The sequence below is a fragment of the Protopterus annectens genome, chromosome 1.part1 (genome assembly GCF_019279795.1).
Source record: "Protopterus annectens isolate FY-2018-M chromosome 1.part1, PAN1.0, whole genome shotgun sequence".
Taxonomy (NCBI): domain Eukaryota; kingdom Metazoa; phylum Chordata; order Ceratodontiformes; family Protopteridae; genus Protopterus; species Protopterus annectens.
In genome coordinates this window covers 982,352,168-982,375,962 of record NC_056726.1, presented here as the reverse complement: position 1 = coordinate 982,375,962, position 23,795 = coordinate 982,352,168, and the positions used below count along the sequence as shown (strand labels likewise).

The 23,795-nt window shown below is 43.1% G+C and overlaps 1 protein-coding gene across 1 annotated transcript in view; it reads right to left on the bottom strand.

Moving 5' to 3' along the window:
- The window catches only part of LOC122808409 (zinc finger protein OZF-like), a 283,089-nt gene that overhangs the window by 32,222 nt on the left and 227,072 nt on the right, over positions 1-23,795 (bottom strand). Inside the window, exon 3 of the mRNA XM_044079375.1 lies at positions 22,494-22,616. Within this exon, the coding sequence (XP_043935310.1) occupies positions 22,494-22,616 (123 nt within the window). The remainder of the gene's footprint in view (positions 1-22,493; positions 22,617-23,795) is intronic.

Below are 23,795 nucleotides of genomic sequence, written 5' to 3'. Positions count from 1 at the left end.
AAAATCTAATGCAATTTCCTATCCACTTAGAGATTGTCTGTTTTGAAATTGCTTTTCCTTCCATTCCTGTCGCATATGCTACCAGTAGCTGGTCAGTCTTTCTATTGCTCTTGGTCCTGTCCAGGTAGTAACGTAATTGTCTATGTACATCCAAGGTATGCAACAGTCTTTCTCCCCTGTTCTGTGGGTTGGGGAAGAATGTTGGTAGGTGGATAGCTTGATTTAAAGATACCCTGGAGACCACCTTTGGCATAAAAGAAGGATTAGTTCTCATGGACACTCTGTCTTGATGGAAGATCAGGAAGGGCTGTACTGCCATTAATGCCTGTAGCTCAGATACCCTTCTTGCTGAAGTGATTTCAAGCAGGAAAGCAGTTTTCCATGATAAGTACTGTAATTCTGCTGTTGCTGCTGGCTCGAAAGGAGGGAGTGTCAACTTTTCTAGCACAAAGTTCAAGTCCCATGCTGGCAATGGTGGCTTCCTAGGTGGCTTTACATTTTTAATCCCTCTCAGAAACTGCCTGAGCAGAGGATGTGAGAAGACTGGAGGATCCAAGTTGTATTCTGCTGAAATAGCTGATGCATGAATCTTAATGGAAGAATAGGACAGGCCGTTGTGGAAGAGCTCTGCCAAGTATTCCAGGATGTTAGCTATGTTTACCAGTGACACATTCTCTCCTTTTGCAGTACTCCAAATGAGATATCTTTTCCATTTTGCTGAATAATTTTTTCTTGTTGAGGGTCTGCGAGTCTCCAAGATAACGTCTTTAACCCTTTGAGATAAATCTGGGTTATTTGGTCTTATGCAATGTTCCAGGCAGCCAGTTGCAGTGTTTTCAGGTTTGGGTGCAGGGTTTTGAAGTTGTTCTGTGTTAACAGCAAGGGAACTAGGGGCAGAGGCCATATTTGTTCCCGAGACATGCTCCTCAGTAATGGGTACCAATGTTGTCTTGGCCAGTCCGGAGCTATCAGGATGATCCTTGGGCGGTCTTCTTTGATCTTCAATAGCACCTTGTGCATCAAAGGAAGAGGTGGGAATGCATATGCTGTCAGGTTTTTCCAACTGAAAGATAGAGAGTCCACCTTCCAAGCAAGTGGGTGGTACGTCCTTATGCAGAATTTTTTCAGTTGGTGATTGTGTGGGGATGCAAATAAGTCTATTTCTGGTAGTCCCCATTTTCCTGTAATGGTTTTGAAGATGTCCGGATGCAGCATCCATTCGTGGGCATCCGTGGTAGTTCTGCTTAGGATGTCTGCTAGTATATTTTCTTTTCCTGGCACAAAAATTGCTTGAAGCTGAATGTTGAAGCTCAGTGCCACATTCCAGAGGTCCATTGCCATCCGGCATAGAGGGTATGAATGTGTGCCTCCCTGTTTGTTGATGTACCACATAACTGTGGTGCTGTCCGTCCTTATCAGCAGTTGACCCTGTTGAAGAAATGGTCTGAATGCCTGAATTGCCAGTTTTACTGCCAGCATTTCCTTTTGATTTATGTGTAGGTGCAGCTGGTCTTGAGTCCATAAGCCTTGTATGCACTTGTCCAGCATGTGCGCCCCCCAACCGAGGTCTGAGGCGTCTGTTGTGATGGTCTGGCTTGGTTGAGTGCTGTGGAAGGGCAGTCCCTTGTTTGATTGACAGGCCTGAGCCCACCATTGGAATTCTTGTTTCAGGCATGGAATTATTGGAATTTGGGTTTCTAGGCTGTGCTTGTGCCGAGACCATAAATTCCTTAGGTACCACTGTAACCTTCTCATATGTAGTCTGGCATTTAGAACCAATATTATGCAGGATGCCATGAAACCCAGGGCTTGCAGGACTTTTCTTGCTGTTAGCTGGTTCTTCTTTGTTAATGCCAAGAAGTAGAGAGGGAGTTGCTCCTGTTTTTCTACTGTTAGGAATGCCATTTGTTTTGATGTGTCCAAATCTGCACCCAAGAAGGTTATCCTTTGGGATGGTATCAGCCTTGACTTTTTTATACTGACTGTGTATCCCAGGGCTTGTAGTAGATGAATGACCCTTTTCAAATCTTTTGTTAATTTGTTTTTGTTGTCCGCTTGTAACAGGCAGTCGTCCAGGTAAGGATAAATTTGAATTCCCTGAAGCCTGCAATGAGCAATTACTGATGCCAGGCATTTCGTGAATACTCTGGGCAGTAGATAAGCCAAAGGGCAATGCTGAGAATTGATAATGCTCTGATCCTGCAAGAAATCTGAGGTATCTTCTGCAATTTGGTCGTATGGGGACGTGCAGGTATGCCTCCTTGAGATCTAGAGTTACCAGCCAAGACTCCTTGCCCAGCATGGGAAGAAGCTGCTGTAGGGTCAGCATTTTGAATTTTGGAACAATGAGGTATGTGTTTAAAGCGGACAGGTCGAGAATAGGTCTCCATTGGCTTTCTTTTCTTGGTACCAGGAAGAGTCTGGAGTAAAATCCTTGTCCTTGTTCCATAGATGGTACCCTTTCTATAGCTCTCATCCTTAGTAAGTGAGTTATTTGTTCTAGAGCTTCTGTCTTCTGATTTGGAGGTAGGTTTGGCATTCCTCTCTTCCTTGGTAGAGTATGGAAGTGAAACCTGTAACCTTGGTCTATTGTCTGTAAAATCCATTTGTCTCCTGTGATGTAATGCCAGTTTACTGAAAATAAGGCTAGCTTCCCGCCTAAGGGTGCTTCTAGTTGTTCCCTGGTAGGCGGTGCCAGAGCCAAGTCACTGTGATTGTCCTGTGGAAGTGGTGGTGGCTGGATCTGTGGCTGTACCTCGCTGGTTGTTAGCCTGCCACTGACGTCCCCTGTAGACACCTCTGGATTGACCCCTGCCTCTCGAGTGCCTATTCCTGCCTCTCGGAGCTCTGGAGGTGTCTGGAAAGGACCAATTCTTGGAAGGCCAGTTCCTGCTAAACCTTGGAGGCTGGACCTGCAAGAAATCCTTGACTGTCTGAACAGATTTTGCTTTGTCTTCCACCTTCTTCAGCACCTGCTGTGCAGGGGAGCCAAACAAATTGAGCTTATCCATGGGAGCATCTAGGAGCTTTGATTTAACATGGTCTGGTAAGGACTGCTCTTTCAACCATGCATGTCTTCTGATCACTGTGCCAGTCATGGCTGATCTAAAGGAAGCCTCCAGTGCATCATAGCCGCATTTTAAGGAATGATTACTGACCTGCTGAATGTTATGCACCATTTCCTGTACAGATTTTTGTCTAATGGTTCATCCGAGGACAGTTTTTAGTTAATTGGTCTAACATAAATTCCTGATACTGAATCATGTGGAATTGACAGTTCAAGGCCCTAGCTGAAAGAGTAGCAGAAGTGTAAACTTTTTACCCCATCTCTCTAAGGCCCTAGATTCCCTTTCAGAGGGAGGGTTTTGGTAGAAGAAGCTGCTACAGCCTTGGGTCCCTGGGAGATAGTTTCGGGATCTGCAAAGGGGCCTTATACAAATGATAATGTGTGTCCGAACCCTGTAGTACCTATCGGGCTTAGCAGGGGCCGGAGGAAGAGAATCAGGAGCAGTACAAGCATCATTAAAAGCATCATCCACAACAGTAAGGACTGGAGGAATGGCTAAAGGCCTATGCTGTGGCAAATGCAAAAAGGTTCTAAGCCTTTTCCTAGAGTCTGAAAAATCCTGGCCCTGCCATTGAAATTGTTCCCTCATAGCATGCAAGGTTTCCCCAAAAGAAAATTCCTCAGGCGGAGAGGCAGAAGGAATGGAGTCTTCTGCATCAGAGTCCTCATAAGGAGAAAAGGGGCCCTCTGGAGGGTTTGAATTATCTGACTCATCAGAGGATCCATCTGAAGAGACTGGCGCAGGGGGCTCTACTCTAGTCCTCTTCTCTGGAGGTGGGTGAGAGGCCCTGTCTGGAAGTGGTTGGGATCCCCGGATCAAAGAAATGAGATCCTCTGCTAGACTAAGCATTTGTGAACTGGAACTAGGCCTGTGAGAGGGGGTCTTAGCAGGCACCGATTTGGTAGATTTTGCTGCTTTAGCCCCGGCAAAGGCCTTAATAGACATGGATGCAGGAGGCCTAGCAGCTCCACGTGCAGGGGTAGAAATATCCAAAGGGATAGTATCAGATAAATCCTGCGATCCTGCAAGAGCAGGTGGGATTTCAGTAGCAGATTCAGCCTGGCTGGATGAGGCCTCGGTAAGTGGCAAGCTTTCGGCCGAACGAAGAACCGTGGACTCGGTTTCAGCCGAAACCGAGACACTCGCGGTTGGCTTAACCGCGGTTTCGGCCCTTTTCCTTGCGATTTTTAGAAATTTGCGAAGTCGGAGTATCCGACGGCATAATGTAAGCAAAATCGGAGCCGAAAAACTCTTCAGCAAATTCTGACCGACGTCTAAGCGTCCGTCGGTTGAAAGAAGCACAGGCTAGACAAGCTGCTACGTCGTGGTCTGGGCCTAAACAAGGTAAGCAGTAAGAGTGGAAATCTTTATGAGGTATTTGTTTCCCACAAGTTAAACAGTTATTCACTTTTTCTGACATCGGCTGAGGCAAGAAAGAGTCCCCAACGGGGTACTTAGCTTTTTAGAAGTCTTTGGTACTTGTAGTAATCTCTGGTTCTGACCGACCGGCACTTGCGAACAGCTTCTGCTTCGGGCGCCACACGGCAAGAAAGACCGAGGAAAATGGCGTCGGCTGATGCCTTTATACCCGAAAAACTGCCGCTATGACGTCGGGTGAAGTGCGACACCAGCCGAGGCCAGACCCAGACTTTGGAATCCGGCCGACCGAAGGGCTGCCTGACGACAGGACAACCCATTTGTAAGGACTGCAGATGCATCCTTGAAGGACATCATTAACATGCAGCTGATTTACATAGGGAAGCCACTATTTTTTTATCTGAATTTGTTTGCTATTTTTAATGCTCACTAATATCTCTACTCCATCCACCCTAAACCTGTCTTCATCCTTACTGTCTGGTTACAACCAACCCCAATGCTTCTAAACCTATTAATATATCTTAGCTGTAGTTTTGGGTACTGTTATCTGCCAGCTTAAGTACTAGGAGACATGCCATCTTAAATGGCACTGATGTCATACGTGTACAGTTTATACTCAATTGTCCTTTACCAAAATATGTTATGCATCTGAACTATGTCTGTATTACTGGTCTTGTTAACAACCATCCTACCTATACTTGTAATTAAATGCTTTTTATTGTGGAGCTTTTCTCCCTGGGCCTCTGCTGAAAAGGACCTGTGTCCAGTCGGATTTTCCTGGTCAACAAATGTAAATAAATAAATAATAAATTGAGGAGTTGGTTCCACGGTTTGTGGCATGAGGTGATGTATGCATGGTCATCAGATGACAGATTATTACAGCATCTCTACAGTGTTGTGGCGATGTCTGAACTGGAGCGTTTTATGAAAAGTGACAGCACAATTAGTTGTATGAAGCATAGTCTGTCTTAGATGACAGAAGCCATTTAGGATTATCCTACAATTATGAATTACTACTCTCACTAGATGATTACTGAACTGCAAGTCAGAGGGCCAATCAACACATACCCAAGGTTGTAATAGGACTCAGATACAATGCACAGCAACTGACGTATTCTCAACTATTTGTATGCATGTGTGTGTGTTTCCTGTTAATATCTGCATTAATAACTTGAACCAGAGGAAATTTATAAGATACTTTATGGCATCAAGTGAAAGCTGATCTAATATCAGAAAATTTCACACTTTTACGTGGTTATCAAAACTGTGCAGATGCATAAGTAATTACAGTTGTATGATAACTTACAGAGATATAAATAAATATCCATATTTGTATAAATATGAGTAAAATAGAGCAATGTTAATAGAATGGTTTCACTTTGATTTGAAGGTCACAGCTACACAAACATGCTGCTCACAGCAATGGCCTGTATAATGCAGTTCCAGACAGAATAACAATTGTTTAATGTCAGTAACTGGTCTATATTACATCAGTGAATGCTTAAAAAAGCGAACGCTGATTGATCAACCTAATTTAAGCGAAAGCTTACAATCTCGAACTGTCAGATCAGCGATTTTTTCCCAGGGAAAAAAATTGTTGATCCAAAACATACACACAACACAAGCACACCAACCAAACAGAAATCCACACACATGCACCTAAAATCTGATATGTAACCCTACACTAAACTATGCACACACCACTAACTACCCACTTAACCCAAACCCTAACCCTAAGGTCCATCACTATCGCACACTCACCTCACCCGCTCCCTAACCCTAACTCACTTAAATCTGCCCTAACCCTCATGTCCACTCAATCGCACACACACCTAACCCGAGCCCTAACCCTAACTCACCTAAATCACCCTAACACTCACATCCACACAATCGCACACTTACCTGAATCTGACCGGTAACTTTCCACCATAACACTGAAAATACCAAAGCAACAGAAACGGACAACCAAATTCTTTCTCTAGGAAAAAAATTGAGTTTCTGCTGCTTCGATATATCGAACAAATAACGTCGATCAATCAGCGTTCGCTTTTTTAAGCGTTTGCCGATCTAATATAGATCAGTCAGTAACAAACTGACATTGTTCAGGGTTATGTTTGGATAGAAAAATAATAAAAGCTTTGCGAGTATGAACTTCCTTCATACAGTTCTCATGTAGCTAATGCATTTCTCAAGACAAACTGTAGGATTCCTGTGAAAATTATACAAGGAGACAGATATTTGTACTTTTTACTATTCTTAGAACATGAAAAGTATTTATGTATTAGCCATTTTTGTGTTACTTCGTTAAAGGTGAAGTCACATAAGCTTTTCCTTTTTGCATTTAAATGAGGTGTTTTAAATCAGCTATTTGTAAGAAGCCTGTATTGGTGAAAGTCTAGTACTACCAAGCCTTAGCTAATTTCCTGCTGTTTAAGCCTCGACTGTTGTGGTGCTGGTTTACTTTATGTTTTGTTTTATTTTATTTGATTTCTTAGTACACAGGCTTCATCTACATGGCAGAATTATTTTATATTTGAGGAAATCCTCAGGTGTCAGAAGGTGTGAAATTCTTCTTCTCCTAGCTGTGAAGTGGAAAAAAAAAAACTTGGTGCAGTGGTTAGCATTGTTGCCTCACCACAAGAGGTTGCCTGGTTTGATTCTTGGCTGGGGTGCCTTTTGTGTGGAGTCTGCATGTTTTCCCTGCATTCGCGTGGGGTTTCTCCGGGTGCTGCAGTATATATATATATATATATATATATATATATATATATATTACACACACACACACACACACACACACACACACACACACACACACACACACACACACACTAAATATATATAATGATCCCCTTCAGAAGATTGAAGTTCTGAAACTTCAAACATTCTGAATAGAAATCACTGAAGAGAGTGGAATGGAATAGTTACCATTTTCCTCAATGTAGTGTGATCTCAGAGTTGGTATATTTATTTAGCAGGGGTGTGGGGGGCTTGCCTCCCTGCAAAAATGTAAGAAAAAATGTATTTATTTATTTTATTTAACATTTATTAACCAGGAAAGAATGACTTGGAAGGAAGCCAATTTTCAGCAGAGGCCCGGGGAGAAATGCTCCAGATGCATGTCTTTGTAACGTGGGAGGAAACTGGAGCACCGGGAGGAAAAGTACAGTTTTGTACCTACCATAAATGTAGATGTTCGAAGATCCACATTGCTGCAGTCCTTACACTTGGGTATAGCGCTGTCCTCGGTCGGCCCGAATACCAAAGTATATGGCTGACGCCGGTCATGGCGCATTAAACTGACGCCAGGACGTCAGGGTATAAATGCGCATGACCGACGTCATATCCTCAGTCTTTTCTTGCCCCAGATGTCAGAAGACCCTAAACAGGGTAAAATCAAAAATTAAATACATATACACATATATAATATATACAATCATACATATATATTATATATATATAACCTATATAAAACACCTATAAATAGAGATAATTACTCACAATTATCTATATATTATATATTATGTATACTATAAACTTACAATATGTTATCTATATATATATATTACTATATATAGATTACACATATATTAGTATAGATATGAAATATATCATATATATATCATAGTTAACCTAGTATAATATACCATACTAATATATATATATATGATATATATAAAATAGTATGTCATAATCACAATACATTTATAAATAATTTAGTTTACACATTTAGATATATATGAACAACATATGCTAGTGATGAATAATTATTATATATACTATAATCTGAGTAATAATCACAGGTATAATAGTAATAATCATATTAGAATATAGTTAGTATAAACTATGCCCTGAGACCTATATAATAAGATAATAACAATAGTGAATCGAAACCTTACTATCAAGTAATCTGTTTGACTAAGAATGCACTTCCTAAAATTATATTTCTGCATATACAGGTATATATTAGATGAGTATATGATAAGGACTATCTGAGCATTAGATTACATGGTTTAGAAATGATGCAATACTATGAAACAAGTGATACGCATAGGTGAAAGACTCTGGCAGAGTATGAAAAAACAGTTTCCATGACAGTTAGACTAAAGCCAAGCTTGCACTAACCTGGTTGGAGTGCATTTTCCAACAATTAGTCCAGGATAAACCTGTAAGTCTAGTCTATCACTTAAAAATTGCTGAAGAGTGAAAACATTGTCCGCTATAGCTAACTGTGAGCATGAAAATGACAGTTGGACCTGTCTAGATTAAGAGCCATTATATCTGGTCAGTAAACATCACATTGGTGAATCCATGTGCAGAGACTTGCCATTAGTCTGCATATCAAATCTTGTCTAGTCCTGCTGTCACCTTATCTTGGTTAGAGAAGAGCCATTTGGTAACAGTATGCAAGATGTTCAGATGAAAAGTAGCACATTAGTTGAGTAAAACAGTTGATGGAATAACAGAGCCATGAGTCCATAACTTCATGCATGAATACACCACATCTTGGTCAGATCAAGATCCTGTTTCCTGCAGAGCTGAGAATTTAAAAGGAGGAGGCGTCGAAATGCTTGTACTGAAGATTTCCTGCAAAGTAGACTACACTTGTACATGCTTTACATAAATGTGAAAACTTTGATGTTTATGCAAATGCTAACAGTCATTCATGTTGGTAGTTCGCATGAGCTAGGTTGAATCATGATGGATCATTTCCATTAGGAGTCCAGTATTGCCTGTACACTGCAGAATTCTGCTGGCAAAACTTCCTGATTTAGAGTAATGAGCCACAAGATCATTGTTTTCAAGGTAGATGTACTGTGCATCCCATGTCTTTTGAGTTGTACTCCCACATGCAGTTGTTGGAGCTGTAGAATCAATGCATGCCCTTGGAGAGTATGCCTGTGAAATATGATGAAAGCTGCGTGGCAATATCCACTGTTGAAGTAGAGTGTCTGAGAGCTATGCATTTTCCATTGGATTGGCCCATATAACTAGTTTAGATGCTTCCTCTGCGTAAGAAGTCCTTTAGGTGATCTGAGAAAGAATCTGACTGGTAATCTGTGCGTGCCAAAGCAATGGATGAATGCCTCACTTGAGATCTTGTGAGCATTTGAGTATAGTGGCATGGACACTGAATCAAGATTCTATGTAAGAGGCTTAAACTGTCTGCAGTCAGCCTTACATAGTAATGTTGGGATGAGTCCCAAGGTAAGTCCTGTTTGGTACATGGATAAGTCATACCAGGCCATTCTGAGATGAGAACTCCATCTTGTCAGAGTGGATTTCAGATAAATTTATGTGTAGAATGTGCTTTGAAACAGGCAGTATGGATAACTGTAGTTTTCCAAGAATAGCATCTGGGTCCATGCTTTGTAAAGTGGTTCTCCCAAAGGGGCATGAGGCTCTGAGTCAGCTAAAAGAGTATTCGAAGAGAAGACTTGAAGGTGCCTCCTGTAGAGCCAAATGTGCAGGTGATCTTATCAGGAAGAAGAGTTGCCTGTCCACTGACTATGGGAATATTCAAAATTGAGGATAGGCTTATCAGATACTTGTGCTCTAGTTCCACATGCATAGAACTTGTCCATTTTGAAACACTCTCCAGATCTAGGTTCTGGTCCAAAATGAACATTCGCTTCTGACTGAGGCGTCCTTGAGAATTACATGCATCCCCTTAAGGCTGTCAGGTTTAAACCTTGAAGTGCTTACCACGCTATTGAATATTTTTCTGAGAGTCAGTACTTCTGCAGGTACAGTCCTAGCTGGATTGAGGATCAGTTGTTTGCGAAGTGACCCATTAGCCTCTGGCATGAGTATCATGGATTGAAGTACCGTTCATACTAGGCTATCTGCCCTGGGGCAATTATAAGCCTATAGCCCGATTCTGTATGGCTTACGCCACCCCTTGATTTGAGTATACTGTGCCTTTTAAGGCTTAGTTTACTGTGCCTCTGTCTAATAGTGACACGGAGTAATCCTGGGAAAAACCATGATCCCCATCCACTTATCGAGATTCTTCTTGAAGAGATTCAGTGAGGTGCTCTGCCTCACATGAACTGGAATTCTATTCCAGGCGAGGGAGCCTCTGGGTTATGAACCTGTCCCTCCAGCAAGTTCTATTTATTTCTGTGCTGAGGTTCAAGTCCCTCAGTGATGTGTGGCTCTAAGGATTTAGATTTACTGAGGTGGAGCATGTCCATTAATTCTGGATTTGACATAGCTTTGTATGTCAGGCATAGATCGCCTCAGTAGGTGGTATGCAACTGAGTAGAGCTGGAGTTTTAACCGAGCAGCATATGGCATCTGTTTGAGACCTTGATCCTCTTGGTGAGATACTTTTGGGGTCTTTCTAATTGCTGCAGGTGTCGGGTAAGGTACATCCCAAAGGCATTGTATTCTATGATGGGCCTGATGAGGGATGAATAAAGAACACGATTACTTCTCTTGATCTAGATGTGAAACCCTTTGTGATGAGGTGGGCTATGTAGAAGGTCTTTCTAACCACTTTGGCAATGTGGTTTTCAAAGAAGAGATTGCTATAAACTTGGGTCCCCAGGTCCCTAATAACTTTCTCTGTACTTAATGGGTTTCCGCCTATGTGGTAATTTGTGGGCACATTGTTTTTGCCAAAGGGTATGACTATACATTTTTTGGCATTTAGCTTTAAACCATGGCGCTGGCACCAGTTATCTGTCTCTGTAAGACCTTTTTGAAGGATGTTTGTGTCAGCTAGAGAGTTGATTATGGTGCCCAGTTTGCAGTCGTCGTATCATCTTTGGCTTCTCCTGTCTTACCTTTAGGAGTACCTTGGGGAGGAGAGGCAGTAAGGGAAAGGCATATATTGATAGGTTTTTCCAGCTGAAAGGTAGGGCGTCCACTTTCCATGCTTGTCTGTGATAAGTCCTTGTGCAGAATCTTTTTAGTTGGTAGTTGTGAGGGGAGGTAAACAGATGTATGTCCGGGCATCCCCATTTCCTTGTGATCATGCTGAAGATTTGTGGATCCAGCTGCCCCTCGTGGGGATCCATGAGGTTTCTGCTTAGTTCGTCTACCAGAGTATTTTCCTTTCCTGGCAGGAATTGTGCCTGCAGATGAACTGTGTCACATAAAGCCATGGGCTAGTCTGCAAAGGGGGTAAGAATGTGTGCCCCCCTGCTTGTTTATATACCACATGACCGTGGTGTTGTCTGTCTTTATCAGTAGTTGTCCCGGATGAAGTAGGTCCATGACGGCTGTCAGGGCATTTTGAACAGCTAGCATTTCTTTTTGACTGATATGTAGATGCATTTGGTTTGAGGACCATGTGCCCTGAATGCATCTTCCTGCCATGAGGGCCCCACCAGGCAAAATCTGATGCATCCATTGTTAGTGTCTGCCAGACTGGGGCTAATGTGAATGGCAGTCCCTTGTTCTGGTGACAAGCCTTTGCCCACCATCAAAACTCCTGTTGCAGGCAGGGAATGAGGGTAATCCTTGTTTCCAGGCTGTGGCAATGTTGAATCCAAACACTTTTTAGGTACCATTGCAGTTTCCTCATATGCAGTCTTGCATATGGAATTAGTAAGATGCAGGATGTCATGAAGCCAAAGCCTGTAGAATTTTTCTTGCAGATAACTGGGCCTTTGTTGCCAATATTTTGAAATAGGTAGTCAGTTGCCTTTGTTTGTCTGGCGTGAGATAAGCCATCTGGGCAGTTGTATTTAAGCTTGCACCCAGGAATATTATCTCTTGAGAGGGTACTAGTTTTGATTTCTTTTCGTTGTCTGTGTACCCTAGGCATGTTAGAAGTCTTTTAACAAATGCCAGATGCTGTAGAAGAATATCCTTGTTCTCTGCTTGAATTAGACATTCGTCCAAGTAAGGGTATATTTGTATTCCTCTTTGTCTGCAGAATGCAATTACTGGTACCAGGCACTTTGTAAAGACCCTGGGCGCAGTAGATAAGCCAAAGGGCAGTGCAGAGAATTGGTAATGCATTGAGCCAGGCTTGAATCTAAGGTATCTTCTGCATGACTGTCTGATTGGGACATGCAGGTATGCCTCTTTTAGGTCTAAAGTCACAAGCCAAGCGTTCTTGCCTAGCATGGGCAGAAGCTGCTGCAAAGTCAACATTTTGAATTTGGTATAACCAGGAATGTGTTCAGAATAGAAAGGTCCAATATTGGTCTCCAGGCCTTGTCCTTTCTGGGTACCAAGAAAGTACAGTTTTGTACCTACCATAAATGTAGATGTTCGAGTGCTAATACAGCTGCAGTCATTACAGATGGGTTCTCTGCCGTCAGGTGGGTCCTAGGTCGGCCGAATTCCAAAGTCTAGGTCCGGCGTCGGTTGTTGTCGCTTTCTTTCCTGACATCAGTACAACAGGGGTATATAAGACACAGCCGACGCCATTTTCTTCAGTCTTTCTTGCCCCAGATGTCAGGTGCCCCCAGAAAGAAGGCAATATATATATATATATATATATATATATATATATATATATATATATATATATATATATATATATATATATGTATTATATATAAACATGTAATGCAATATAATCAAAAATCACTAGTTGCAAGCAAATACACCATAGAAGGATAACTCAATCAGGTTGTAAGAGTAGGAGTTAGCCACTAGGACTGTACCAAGAGGGGAAGGAGGGAAGGAAACCTGGACTGCAGCTTTATTAGCACTCGAACATCTACATTTATGGTAGGTACAAAACTGTACTATGTTCATCGTGCATACAGCTGCAGTCATTACAGATGGGTAGAATCCCAAAGCTCACAGCACGGTGGTAGGCACTAGGTGGAACTGGGAGGAGCCAGAATGCCCTGCAACACAGCAGTGGCAAAGCCTGCTCTAGTTTTGGAGTATAAAGGTAGGTGGTAGTGCTTAGTGAAGGTATGCACAGAACTCCAAGTGGCTGCCTCCAAAATATCTTTTGAGGAAAGAAGGAAGGCTGCAGAGGTAGCTGTGGCCCTTGTGGAGTGGGATCTGATGCCTGCAGGCACAGATTTACCATGAAAGGAGTAACAAAACCGTATGCAGTGGCCTATCCATTTTGAAATTGTCTGTTTGGAAATTGGCTTCCCTTGAGCTCCTACAGCATAGGACACAAAGAGTTGTTCTGATTTCCTGAAAGGCTTTGTTCTGTCCAAATAGTAACGCAGCTGTCTATGGATGTCTAAGGAATGTAGCAGCCTTTCCCCTTTGTTTTGAGGATTTGGTAAAGGAAGAAGGTCTGAAGACACCATGGGTGGAAGTGGACCTGTCCTCATTAAGAGGCTCAACACTCACAGTGGCTTTGGTAGCTGTAGTCAAGGTGTGGGCCGAGGAACCTGCGGTCTCGGTTACAGATGACACCGCCAGAGAAGTGTCGTCAGTAGTCAGGGGCTGCGTAGGCGCCTTGCTGAGAACCGGACCACGTGTAGCCGGTTTTGGCGTGGTGTCGGTGGAGACCGCGGACCTCGCGTGTCGGTCTTTGTCCTTGCATTTTTTGGACAAAACAGTAGTCGGAGTCTCCAACGACATTTTATAATTAAAAGCTTTACCAAAAAAGTGCTGGGCGAACTCCGACGGCTTAATAGTGCGTTTATTGAAAGTAGCACAAAAGCAACAGCCGAGGCGTCGTGGTCTGGGCCTAAGCAAGGTATACAGAGGGAATGGAAATCCTTATGCGGTATTTGCTTCCCACAAGAAATACAATTGTTAACTTTGTCTGACATCGGTCTGAGGCAAGAAAAGTTTCCCCAACAGGGTACTTAGCTTTAAAGAAGACTTCGGTTTCCAAATTTTCGTAATTTCAGGACCTGGCCGACCGGCACTTGCGAACTGCTTCTGCTTCGGGCACCGTGCGGCAAAAAAGACTGAAGAAAATGGTGTCAGATGTGTCTTATATACCCCTGTCGCACTGACATCAGGAAAGAAAGTGAGAACAACCGACGCCGGACCTAGACTTTGGAATTCGGCCGACCGAGGACCCGCCTGATGGCAGAGAAGCCATCTGTAATGACTGCAGCTGTATGCACGATGAACATCAGTCTTGAGTAAAATCCTCATCCCTGCTCTTACTCTGGTACTTGTTGAATGGCCCACATGTCCATGAGGGATGAGACTTGTTTTTGCACCTCTGCTCATTGATTTTTTGGCAGATCTGGCCAGCCGTTTGCCTTTGGCAGGGTATGGAAATGGAACTTGTTACTTTGTGACACGATATTTAGAACCCACTTGTCCTGGGTTATAATGTGCCAATTTTGAGCAACAAGTGCTAATTTTCCCCCTAAGGGTGCTGCCAGGAGAGAAGTGCTTAGTGCAGGAAGGGGGAAGTCACTGGGACCGTTTCCTGTATGGTTGTGATTTGTCTTCTCCAACTTTGGAGGTAGAAGCACCCCATTGCTTTGACCTGTATGAAAGTACAGTTTTGTACCTACCATAAATGTAGATGTTCGAGGATTCCATTGCTGCAGTCCTGACTATTGGGTATAGTCCGCCCAGCGTCCCAATACCAGAGTAGGTATAGCTGCTGATCGCCGTCAGAGCGCATTAGACTGACGCCGTCAGTCGCCAGGGGGTACTACCGCATGACCCACGCCTTATCCTCAGTCTTTTCTTGCCCCCCATGTCAGAAGAGACTAAACAAAAAGTCCCAAAAACAACATGCACCAAAAACATGCACATATATACAAAAAATATATATACAAAAATTTATAAGCACAACCACCTACACAATACAGAGGGAACCTAGGAGGGTGAGGGGAAGGAGGGATTCTGGGAATCCTCTAACATCTACATTTATGGTAGGTACAAAACTGTGTTCTTCGCTTTCCATTCCTGCAGTCCTGACTATTGGGCAGAATCCCAAAGCAGAAGCAGAAAAGGGGGAGGAATCATAAAAATAAAAAGTAGGAGCTGACAACATGCCTTGTTGTACAGCGCTGTGGCAAAACCAGCCCTAGACTTAGAGTAGAGGGAAGGTGATAATGCCCCACACAAAGAGAACACTGAACTCCTCAGAGCTGCTTCCCAGATATCCTTAGTTGCCACCCCCCTTAGAAATGCTGTTGAAGTGGCGTAGCCCTAGTGGAATGAGTGCGGGCTCAATCCCAGCTGAATCTCCTTGATGGGATGCAAAAAACAAATGCAAAAAAAAAAGCCAATCCACCTAGAAATAGTTTGTTTTGACAGGCTTGCCCTGAGAAAGGCAAGCAAAAACAAAAACAAAAACAACAACTGCTGAGAGACTGCCTAAAATCCTTAGTCCTGCTTAAATAAATAATAACGCACTGCCTGTGTACATTCAAAGTGTGCAAAAAAATCTTTCTCCCCTTGCAAATTTGAGGATCTGCAAAAACGTAGGGCACACTAAAAGTTTTGGTTTAAAGCCACAAGGAGAAACCACCTTATACATAAAAGAAGATTAGTAATGCGAATATACAAAAACCTATGGACTGGCCTGGGGCTCTACCGCCATAAGGGCTCTGCTGGTAGCCAACAGAAAAGCAGTCTTCCATGACAAAACAGAAAAGCAGTCTTCCATGACAAATATCAAGGTTGTAGAGTAAGTTTTTCTCAAAAAAGGTTGTATCCCAAGCAGGATTAACACAAAATTGAGTGCCCAAGCAGGAGTAGGGAGCTCTACTTCTAGTTCTCTAAGTAAAGGATGCCCTCTAAGAAACCAAGCTTGAACAAAAGATGAAAAACAAAGGTGTCACATGAATAGTGAGCTGAAATGTGTTGCAGCATGAATCTTATGTATTATAGATATTGACCTTGTCCAATAAAATTAAAAGATATTGAAGAGCCACACCTCAAATACTCAATTTAAAAAATCTCTTCAAATTTGCTGTACCCAAAAAATAAAAATCAAGCTTCCTTTTTTCTCTGCATACACTTTCCTTGTGTACTAGGCTCTCTAGCTTCCATAATCACTCCGCTGTGTTCGTTGAGGAAGTTGAGACCCGCTGTAGCCAACAGACAGAATAACGATCCTTGTTAGATGACAGAAGTGTAGCTTCTTGACATTGAGCAGATGTAACCGCCCTTCTGAGATAACAGAGTAGAATCAGTGGTAAAGGCCATGGAGTGGAGCTTTACCAGACCCTAGTGAGCCTACCAGTGCTGCCAGGCCAATCTACCTTTAATATCAAAATCATCCTTGGCCTGTCTTGTTCTTTCTTAACAGTACCTTTGGAAGAAGAGGTAGAGTGTGGAAAGGCATACACATGAAGGTGCAATACTTTGGCAGCTGGGAGCATTAGTGGAAGCGAACAGGTGATGAAACCCCTTGTGCCATACTTTGGCAGCTGGTGGTTTAGTGGAAGAGCTTAACCTGCATTGAAGTGGAGTTCCCCATGACACTGTCAGTTTCCTGAGGAGTTCTGTGATCCAGTTTCCACCGTGGGGATCCATGATTTGCCTGCTTAACACATTCAAGCAAGGAGTTCTGTGCTTGCCTGCATAGAGGATAAGAATGTGTTCCCCTTGCTGCTTACGCTAGGCCTCCCCATAAAATCATTGCTTGCCTGCATAGAGATGCTTGTGAAGAAGCCTGCTTGTTGATGTACCACATGAATGTTGTGTTGCCTGTTGTGAATCAACACCTGCCCTGGAAGAAGTGTAACTCCTTGAAAGCCCCTTTTTATCTTTGGACTGCTAACATCTCGATATGTAGATGCAAGCAATCTGCAGGCCATTGTCTTGAGCTCACTTTCCATTTAGATGAGCTCCCAAGTTGTGTCACTTGATCTGTTGTTAAAATCTGACTTGCCTCTGGCCGGTCACAGAGGAAATTTTTGTTTAGTGACATTCCTGGAGTCTACCACAAGAATTCCTTTCGGCAAGGTATCCAGATAATGACAGTGTCCAAATCCTGGCAGTGCTGTGTCCATACATAACTTCCTGTACCATTGTAACTTCCTCATATGCAGTTTGGCATTGGGAAGCACCAGAATACAAGAGATGCCATGAACCCTAATGTTGAAGGACTGTCCTCTTTTGTTGCAACGACTGAAAAGATAGTTGATGGAAGCAAAGCATACATTCTTTGTTTGTCCGGGGTTAAAAGGCCATCTGCTGCTGTATTCAGTCTCATTTAGAGAAACTGCATGTCTTGAGAGGGTTGCTGACTGACTAATTTATTCTCACAGAATACCCTAGGCATCTTCGCACTAAGTAGACTGATATTCCAGGTTCTGTAGAAGAACTTTTGAACTTCCAGCCAGTAGAATCAGGCAGTCGCCCAGGGCAGGATAGATTTGAATTCTTGAAGTGAATAGTAAGCTATCACTGGCAGAGAGCGATTTGTGGACACTGAGGCGAAGTAGATAAGCCAAAGGGCAATGCAGAGAACTGATAATGAGAATTTCCTTCTCCTTACCGCAGATATTTCCTGCAACTCTTCCTTATAGGCACATGAAGGTAAGCTTCTTGAGATCTAAAAGTTACCATCCAGTGATCTTTGCCCAGCAGAGTGTGTGTAAAAGCTGTTGTAACGCCAACATCTTTTCCTTGGGAATGTCCAGATAAGTGTTTCCCTTAGATAGATAGGAAATTGGTCTCCCGTACTGCAGGTGAATGTTCTTGGAACAAGGAACAGGCGCAGAATAAAAACCCAGCCCTCATGGTGTACCGGCTGCTTGGCCCCTATGTTTGGCAAACCTTGTAAAATTTGGACGTGAGGCTTTTCTTTGTTGAGTGAATGATATCAACATGCCTCTGTAAAGGGGGCATGGCATGGAAATAAAATCTGTAACCGCGGTGAATGATATCCAACAGGCATGAATCTTGGAGTAATTAGATCAAAAATTCTTTCTTTGAAAAAGAGACAGGCTTCCTCCCATAGCGACAAGCCACAGACGTGAACCAGAAGGACTGGCAGTGGAAAAAACACCTCATTGCCACAAGAACTAAAGGACTGACCCCTGCCCTCACCAGAAGTCTGAGCAGGTGAACTCACCTGTTCTGTGGCTTGACTATACCCCTTAGCATCCTTAGCAGGCCACTTAACTTTGGTTGCTGCAAATTCCGCAAAAATTTAACAGTTTGCAGGTATAGACTTAGCCTTGTCCTCCATCTTAAAACTGCTTCCACAGGCCAGGCGCAACCAAACAACACATCAGACTTGGAGCAAATCATCCAAACTCTTGTCTTAACATGCTCAGCTAAATTTTGATCCTTCAACCATGCACATGCCTCATGGCTGAACAGAACTGGTAGCAGCCACCCCAGGAGGCCCAAAAGACACATCAAAACCACATTGCAACACTTGCTCACCCATGAACCAAAAGACACAACTCTTAAATCCAGCAACTCTTACAGACAATACCTTCCGGCCAAAGCATCCACCTTAGATTTCAAATTTCAGAAAGGGAGTGACTGACAATTATTTTAGCATGTGAAACTGACAATTCAAAGCTTCCATGGCTAGCTAGAGAGTGGAAGAAGTATACACTTTCTTTCCCCACCTACTTTTCCCCCTTTGCCAAATTATCACAGGCCCTTGAGGATTTTTAACTGGGTCAGCCTTTACACCCTTAGGCCCTTGAGAAATAAGCTTCGGGTCCGCCCCTATAATCTGGTCCAGGCTTACAGCTTCGGCAGCAAATATAATACCTATCACCCTTAACTGAGCAGGAGGCAAAGAGTCATTCAATACAGGAGGAAACAAAAACATCTTCCACCACATTCTGCACAAAGAACTCCCTAAGCCTCCCTATGGTGGGGTAAAACAAAGAAACCCCTAAGCCTAAAAACAGAGTCAGAGTAATCCCGGCCTTCCCATTTAAAAGTGCTCCCCTCATGGAATGTAAAAGTTCCTGAATCATGGAAATCCTCATCAGATAGTAATGAGCTCCTGAAATCATCCACATCAGAATCAGAATAAGTAGATACTCCTGTAAATCTTCCACAGAAGGGTCTGGCCTCTCGGAACATCAGAAGAAACTATCAAACCTCGGGTTCCACCCTAGGCCTCTATCAGGGCATAGGAACCCTAATCATAGTAGACAAATCTTCTGCCATTTTAAGCATATGTTTCTAGTAGCTGGCAAAAATGCTAGGAGAAGCCCCCACAGAAGGCAAAGAAGCCTACCCCAAACCTGTTTTGGCAACAGAAGGACAGGCCCCTAACTACAGCCTGGGAGCAGTCCTGAGAGAAGCCCCCTCCTAGAGTATAGCCCTGAGGGCGCACTCAGCCTAAGAGTATAAGCCGCCTGGGCTCCCATAGACACTCCTGGCAAACTGGCGTCGGGACTGCGGTTCCTAAAGCCTGAGCGGCCCGGACTCCCGTTCCTCATTTAATAGGCTGACCTGTTTTATCCTTAAGCGCCTCTTGGAGGAAGCTACGCCGGAGCATCCCACGGCATTTGGATACCCGGTAACGGAGCAAACACTAACCTGGCACAGCCTAACCTCCTCTTTAACAACGCTTGTTAAAACCTAGCTCAAGAGCGCAATGAACAACGCCGTGTCAGGCCCTAAACAAGGTATACAAAGGTATGATAATCCCTATGGTGCATCTGTTTCCCACAAGAAAAACAGTTATTCAAGAAATCTGACATCCCGTAAAAATACTGAGAGGCAAGAAAAAAAAATTAAAAATCCGGTTCAACGGGTACTTAGCCAACTCTGTTTCGGGTTCGAAACCCGGGTTCCTCGGACCATTTTCACAAAAAGACCTGCACTATCGCAAAACCGCTTCTGCATCGGGACCATGCGTGAAAAAGACTGAGGATCTAATCGCCGGGTCACGGCATTAGTACCCTCTGGCGGGTTGACGCCAGCTCACGCGCTTCCCCGGACCAGACGCCAGCTTTACCTCGGCCGAAGATCCTTGTGCCTGGGATCTGCCTCTAGGGCATCTGGATCTGCCCCTTTGAGATCTGTCTGACACAGGAAAGGACCAATTCTTTGTAAGCCAGTGTCTACTAAACCTAGGTGGCTCTACTTGTAAAAAATCTTTGACAATTTGCATAGATTTAGCTTTGTCCTGCATTTTCTTTAACACCTCTTCTGCCTTAACACCAAAGTATCATGCTGTAAAGGTGCATCTAATAATTTAACCTTGACATGATTAGGCAGATTTTGTTCCTTTAACCAAGCATGCCTCCTAATTACAGAACCCGTAACTGCGGCCCTGCAGAAGGCCTCCAGGGAATCAAAACCACACTGCAGAGTATGCTTTCCAACTTGCTGCATGCAATAAATCCTGCATTTCCTTGTTTTCTGCACATTCAGAGTTTAACAACATTTTCTGTTTAAGCAATGCCATGACATGTTGTTGATATTTAAGCATATGAAACTGACAGTTTAAGGCCCTTATAGCCAAGTTAGCAGATGTGTAAACCTTTATTCCCCATCTACCTAGTGCCCTAGAATCTCTGTCAGAGGGGGTAGGGGGTTTTTGCAGCGGAAGCCTTAACTCCTTTGGGACCCTGTGAAATAGTTTCTGGGTCTGCAGCAGGGTTTTTAAAAAGGAATTTATGAGAGTCAGGAACCCTGTAATATCTGTCAGGCTTAACAGGAGCTGAAGGTAAGGAGTCAGGGGTAAGACTAGACTCCGAAAAAACATCATCTACAATGTTTAACACTGGTGGAATGACTAGTGGCCTGTGTTGAGGTAGCAAAAGGAAATCCCTGAGCCTCTTTTTAGATTCTGAAAATTCTTGGCTCTCCCAGTGGAAATGCTCCCTCATGGTATGCAAGGTTTCCCCAAAAGAATAGTCCTCTGGAGGAGAAGCTGAAGGTATAGATTCTTCAGCATCAGATTCATCATGGGGGGGGGGGGGGATATTCCTGATCAGAAGAGGAATCAGAAGAAATAGAAACCTGATCTGAAGATTCATAGTCAGTCTCTTGCCTAGGCCTCTTACCAGGAGGGGGATGGGAACCCCTGATCAAGGTAATCAAGTCTTCGGCCATTTTGAGCATCTGTTTGTTGGGCATAGAGGTCTGACCACGTGGCTCTTGAGTTTGTTTCTTTGCTTTACAAGGTGTTTTAGTCTTTGCATTTGAATCTGAAGTCGGTTTAATGTAAAGATGTTTAGGTCTGAATACACCCTCAGAAGCCGGTGCCTGCTCAGTGACTCCGGACCCATCTGAGGGAATAGTATTCGAGGCTCCAATACTTTGAGTTTCCAGCGGCATGGCCGACTCCATGTGGGAGTTGATAGCGGCCTGCGGCATGGGCGTCAGGGGCTGCGAAAGTGCCTCAGGGCCTGTGATCAGGGCCTAGGCAAGGAATACAGTAAGAATGAAAGTCCTTATGAGGTATTTGCTTTCCACAAGAAATACAATTATTCACTTTTTCTGACATCAGTCTGGAGCAAGAAAAAAAGTTTCCCCAGTGGGGTACTTAGCTTTATTGAAGGCTTCGGATCTGAAATTCGAACACGAAAATCTCAGGAGTCGGCCTACCGGCACTTGCGAACTGCTTCTGCTTCGGGCACTGTGCAGCAAGAAAGACTGAAGAAACTGGCGTCAGTTGCTTCTTTTATACCCCTGATGACCTGACGTCATGGAAGGGGTGACAGCAGCCGACGCAGGACCCAAGACTTTGGAATTCAGGCAGGCTGAGGGCAACCTGCCAGCAGGATAACCCAAATGTAATGACTGCAACAGTGAAACATGAAGAACATCAAACTGTTCTGAAACAACCATGTTGCTATACATTACAGCATAACTGGCAAAAGGTTCAGAAGAATAAAGAAGGTGCATTGGTGAATTTAGAAATGACCAGTGTTCCAACAGCTGGCTTGTTTACTGCTCATTTCATTTGTTCACATCCTTAGAATGTTGCAGCTGCCTTTCCTCCTAGGTCCAGTACCACCACAAGAGCTTACGTCCTTTCACCCTCCTCTTGGAAAAGGAGAGTTGTTATTGCCTCATCATTTCCTTCATGCCCCGCCCACATTCTTACATCCTCCAATGCCTAAGCAGCTAATCAAACACAGGTCACATGACTTGCAGTCACAGCTTCATCCTTCTCCATTTTTCACAGATTGCTTACACCAGTGGCAGATAGGAGTAGTAAGACCAATTCAGTTCACTACTTTGCTATTTACTTACCTGTTTGGGGGATGTCACAGGGATCCGGCTGAAGTGATGTCACATTTTCTTCCACAATGCTAAATGGAAGGTCACCAGGGTCATCAAGCAGCACCACTAGTTCTTCCAGTGGTACTTTGCATCCTGCATAATTCAAAAGCATAAAAAGTGTGGTTACAACATATATAATCCACGGTTTGGATGTTATTCATTTAAGATAAATGTGTGGTTAAAACATATATAATCCATGGTTTGGATGTCATTCATTTAAGATAAAAGTGTGGTTACAACATATATAATCCACGGTTTGGATGTTATTCATTTAAGATAAAAGTGTGGTTAAAACATATATAATCCATGGTTTGGATGTTACTCATTTAAGATAAAAGTGTGGTTAAAACTTACATAATCCATGGTTTGTATGTTATTCATTTAAGATACTAGAATTGTCTTGAACTGATTTAAGGATGTTTTTATAAAGACTCCATGTCAATAAGCCAGGTTGTCACTAATAATGCAGCAGAACCACTAAGACAAGCACATAGGGGATGCAAACATAAGGGTTTGTACAGGATAAGATAAATTATATAAATTGGGATTTCAAGTTACACAAAATCTTACAAATCTGACAAATTTACTGTAGTGAGTCAAGGTGACAAGTCTGAAACTGAACTCCACTTTGAATGATGAACCATTAACTTCCAGAACAATCCATCTGCCTGCTCAGACGAAGTCTGGTCCACTGCACTTTTGGTAAGTGAGGCGGTACGTTGGCTGTCCTCTAATGATCCAGTAACTGCTTTGGTCATACTCTCAGGTCTGTCCATAGCCAGCATACACACCTGTTTTCATATTTATATTCTGACTAAGGGTCTGCCCATGATGGCACTACCAAATTAAACAAAAGGAATACAATTGGCATAATCAGAGTTCAAACAGGATACAGACAATCTGCCTACATTACTGCCAGGTTTACACTGAATCATTAGTACACATTATGTCATGATCCAATATATCTTTAAAAACCTATTGAAAAACATTATATCAAAAACAAACACAACCACATGCCCTGCACATGCCACACCCCGATCTCCTAATACACTAACTCCAATATCTCTCATCACTGGGAAAAAGATGAAAAATTCTTACCCACAACATACCCAATCTTGAGAAAAACACCAAAGTAAATACAATCAAACTGAGACTGCATAACACTAGGAAAACAAAACACAACACACATTCCTTCCAAAAGTGTCACCCTATAGCTGTAAAAATATTGTGTGTGTCTCTATTTTTAAATCATAACAGATGCACATTCTGAGG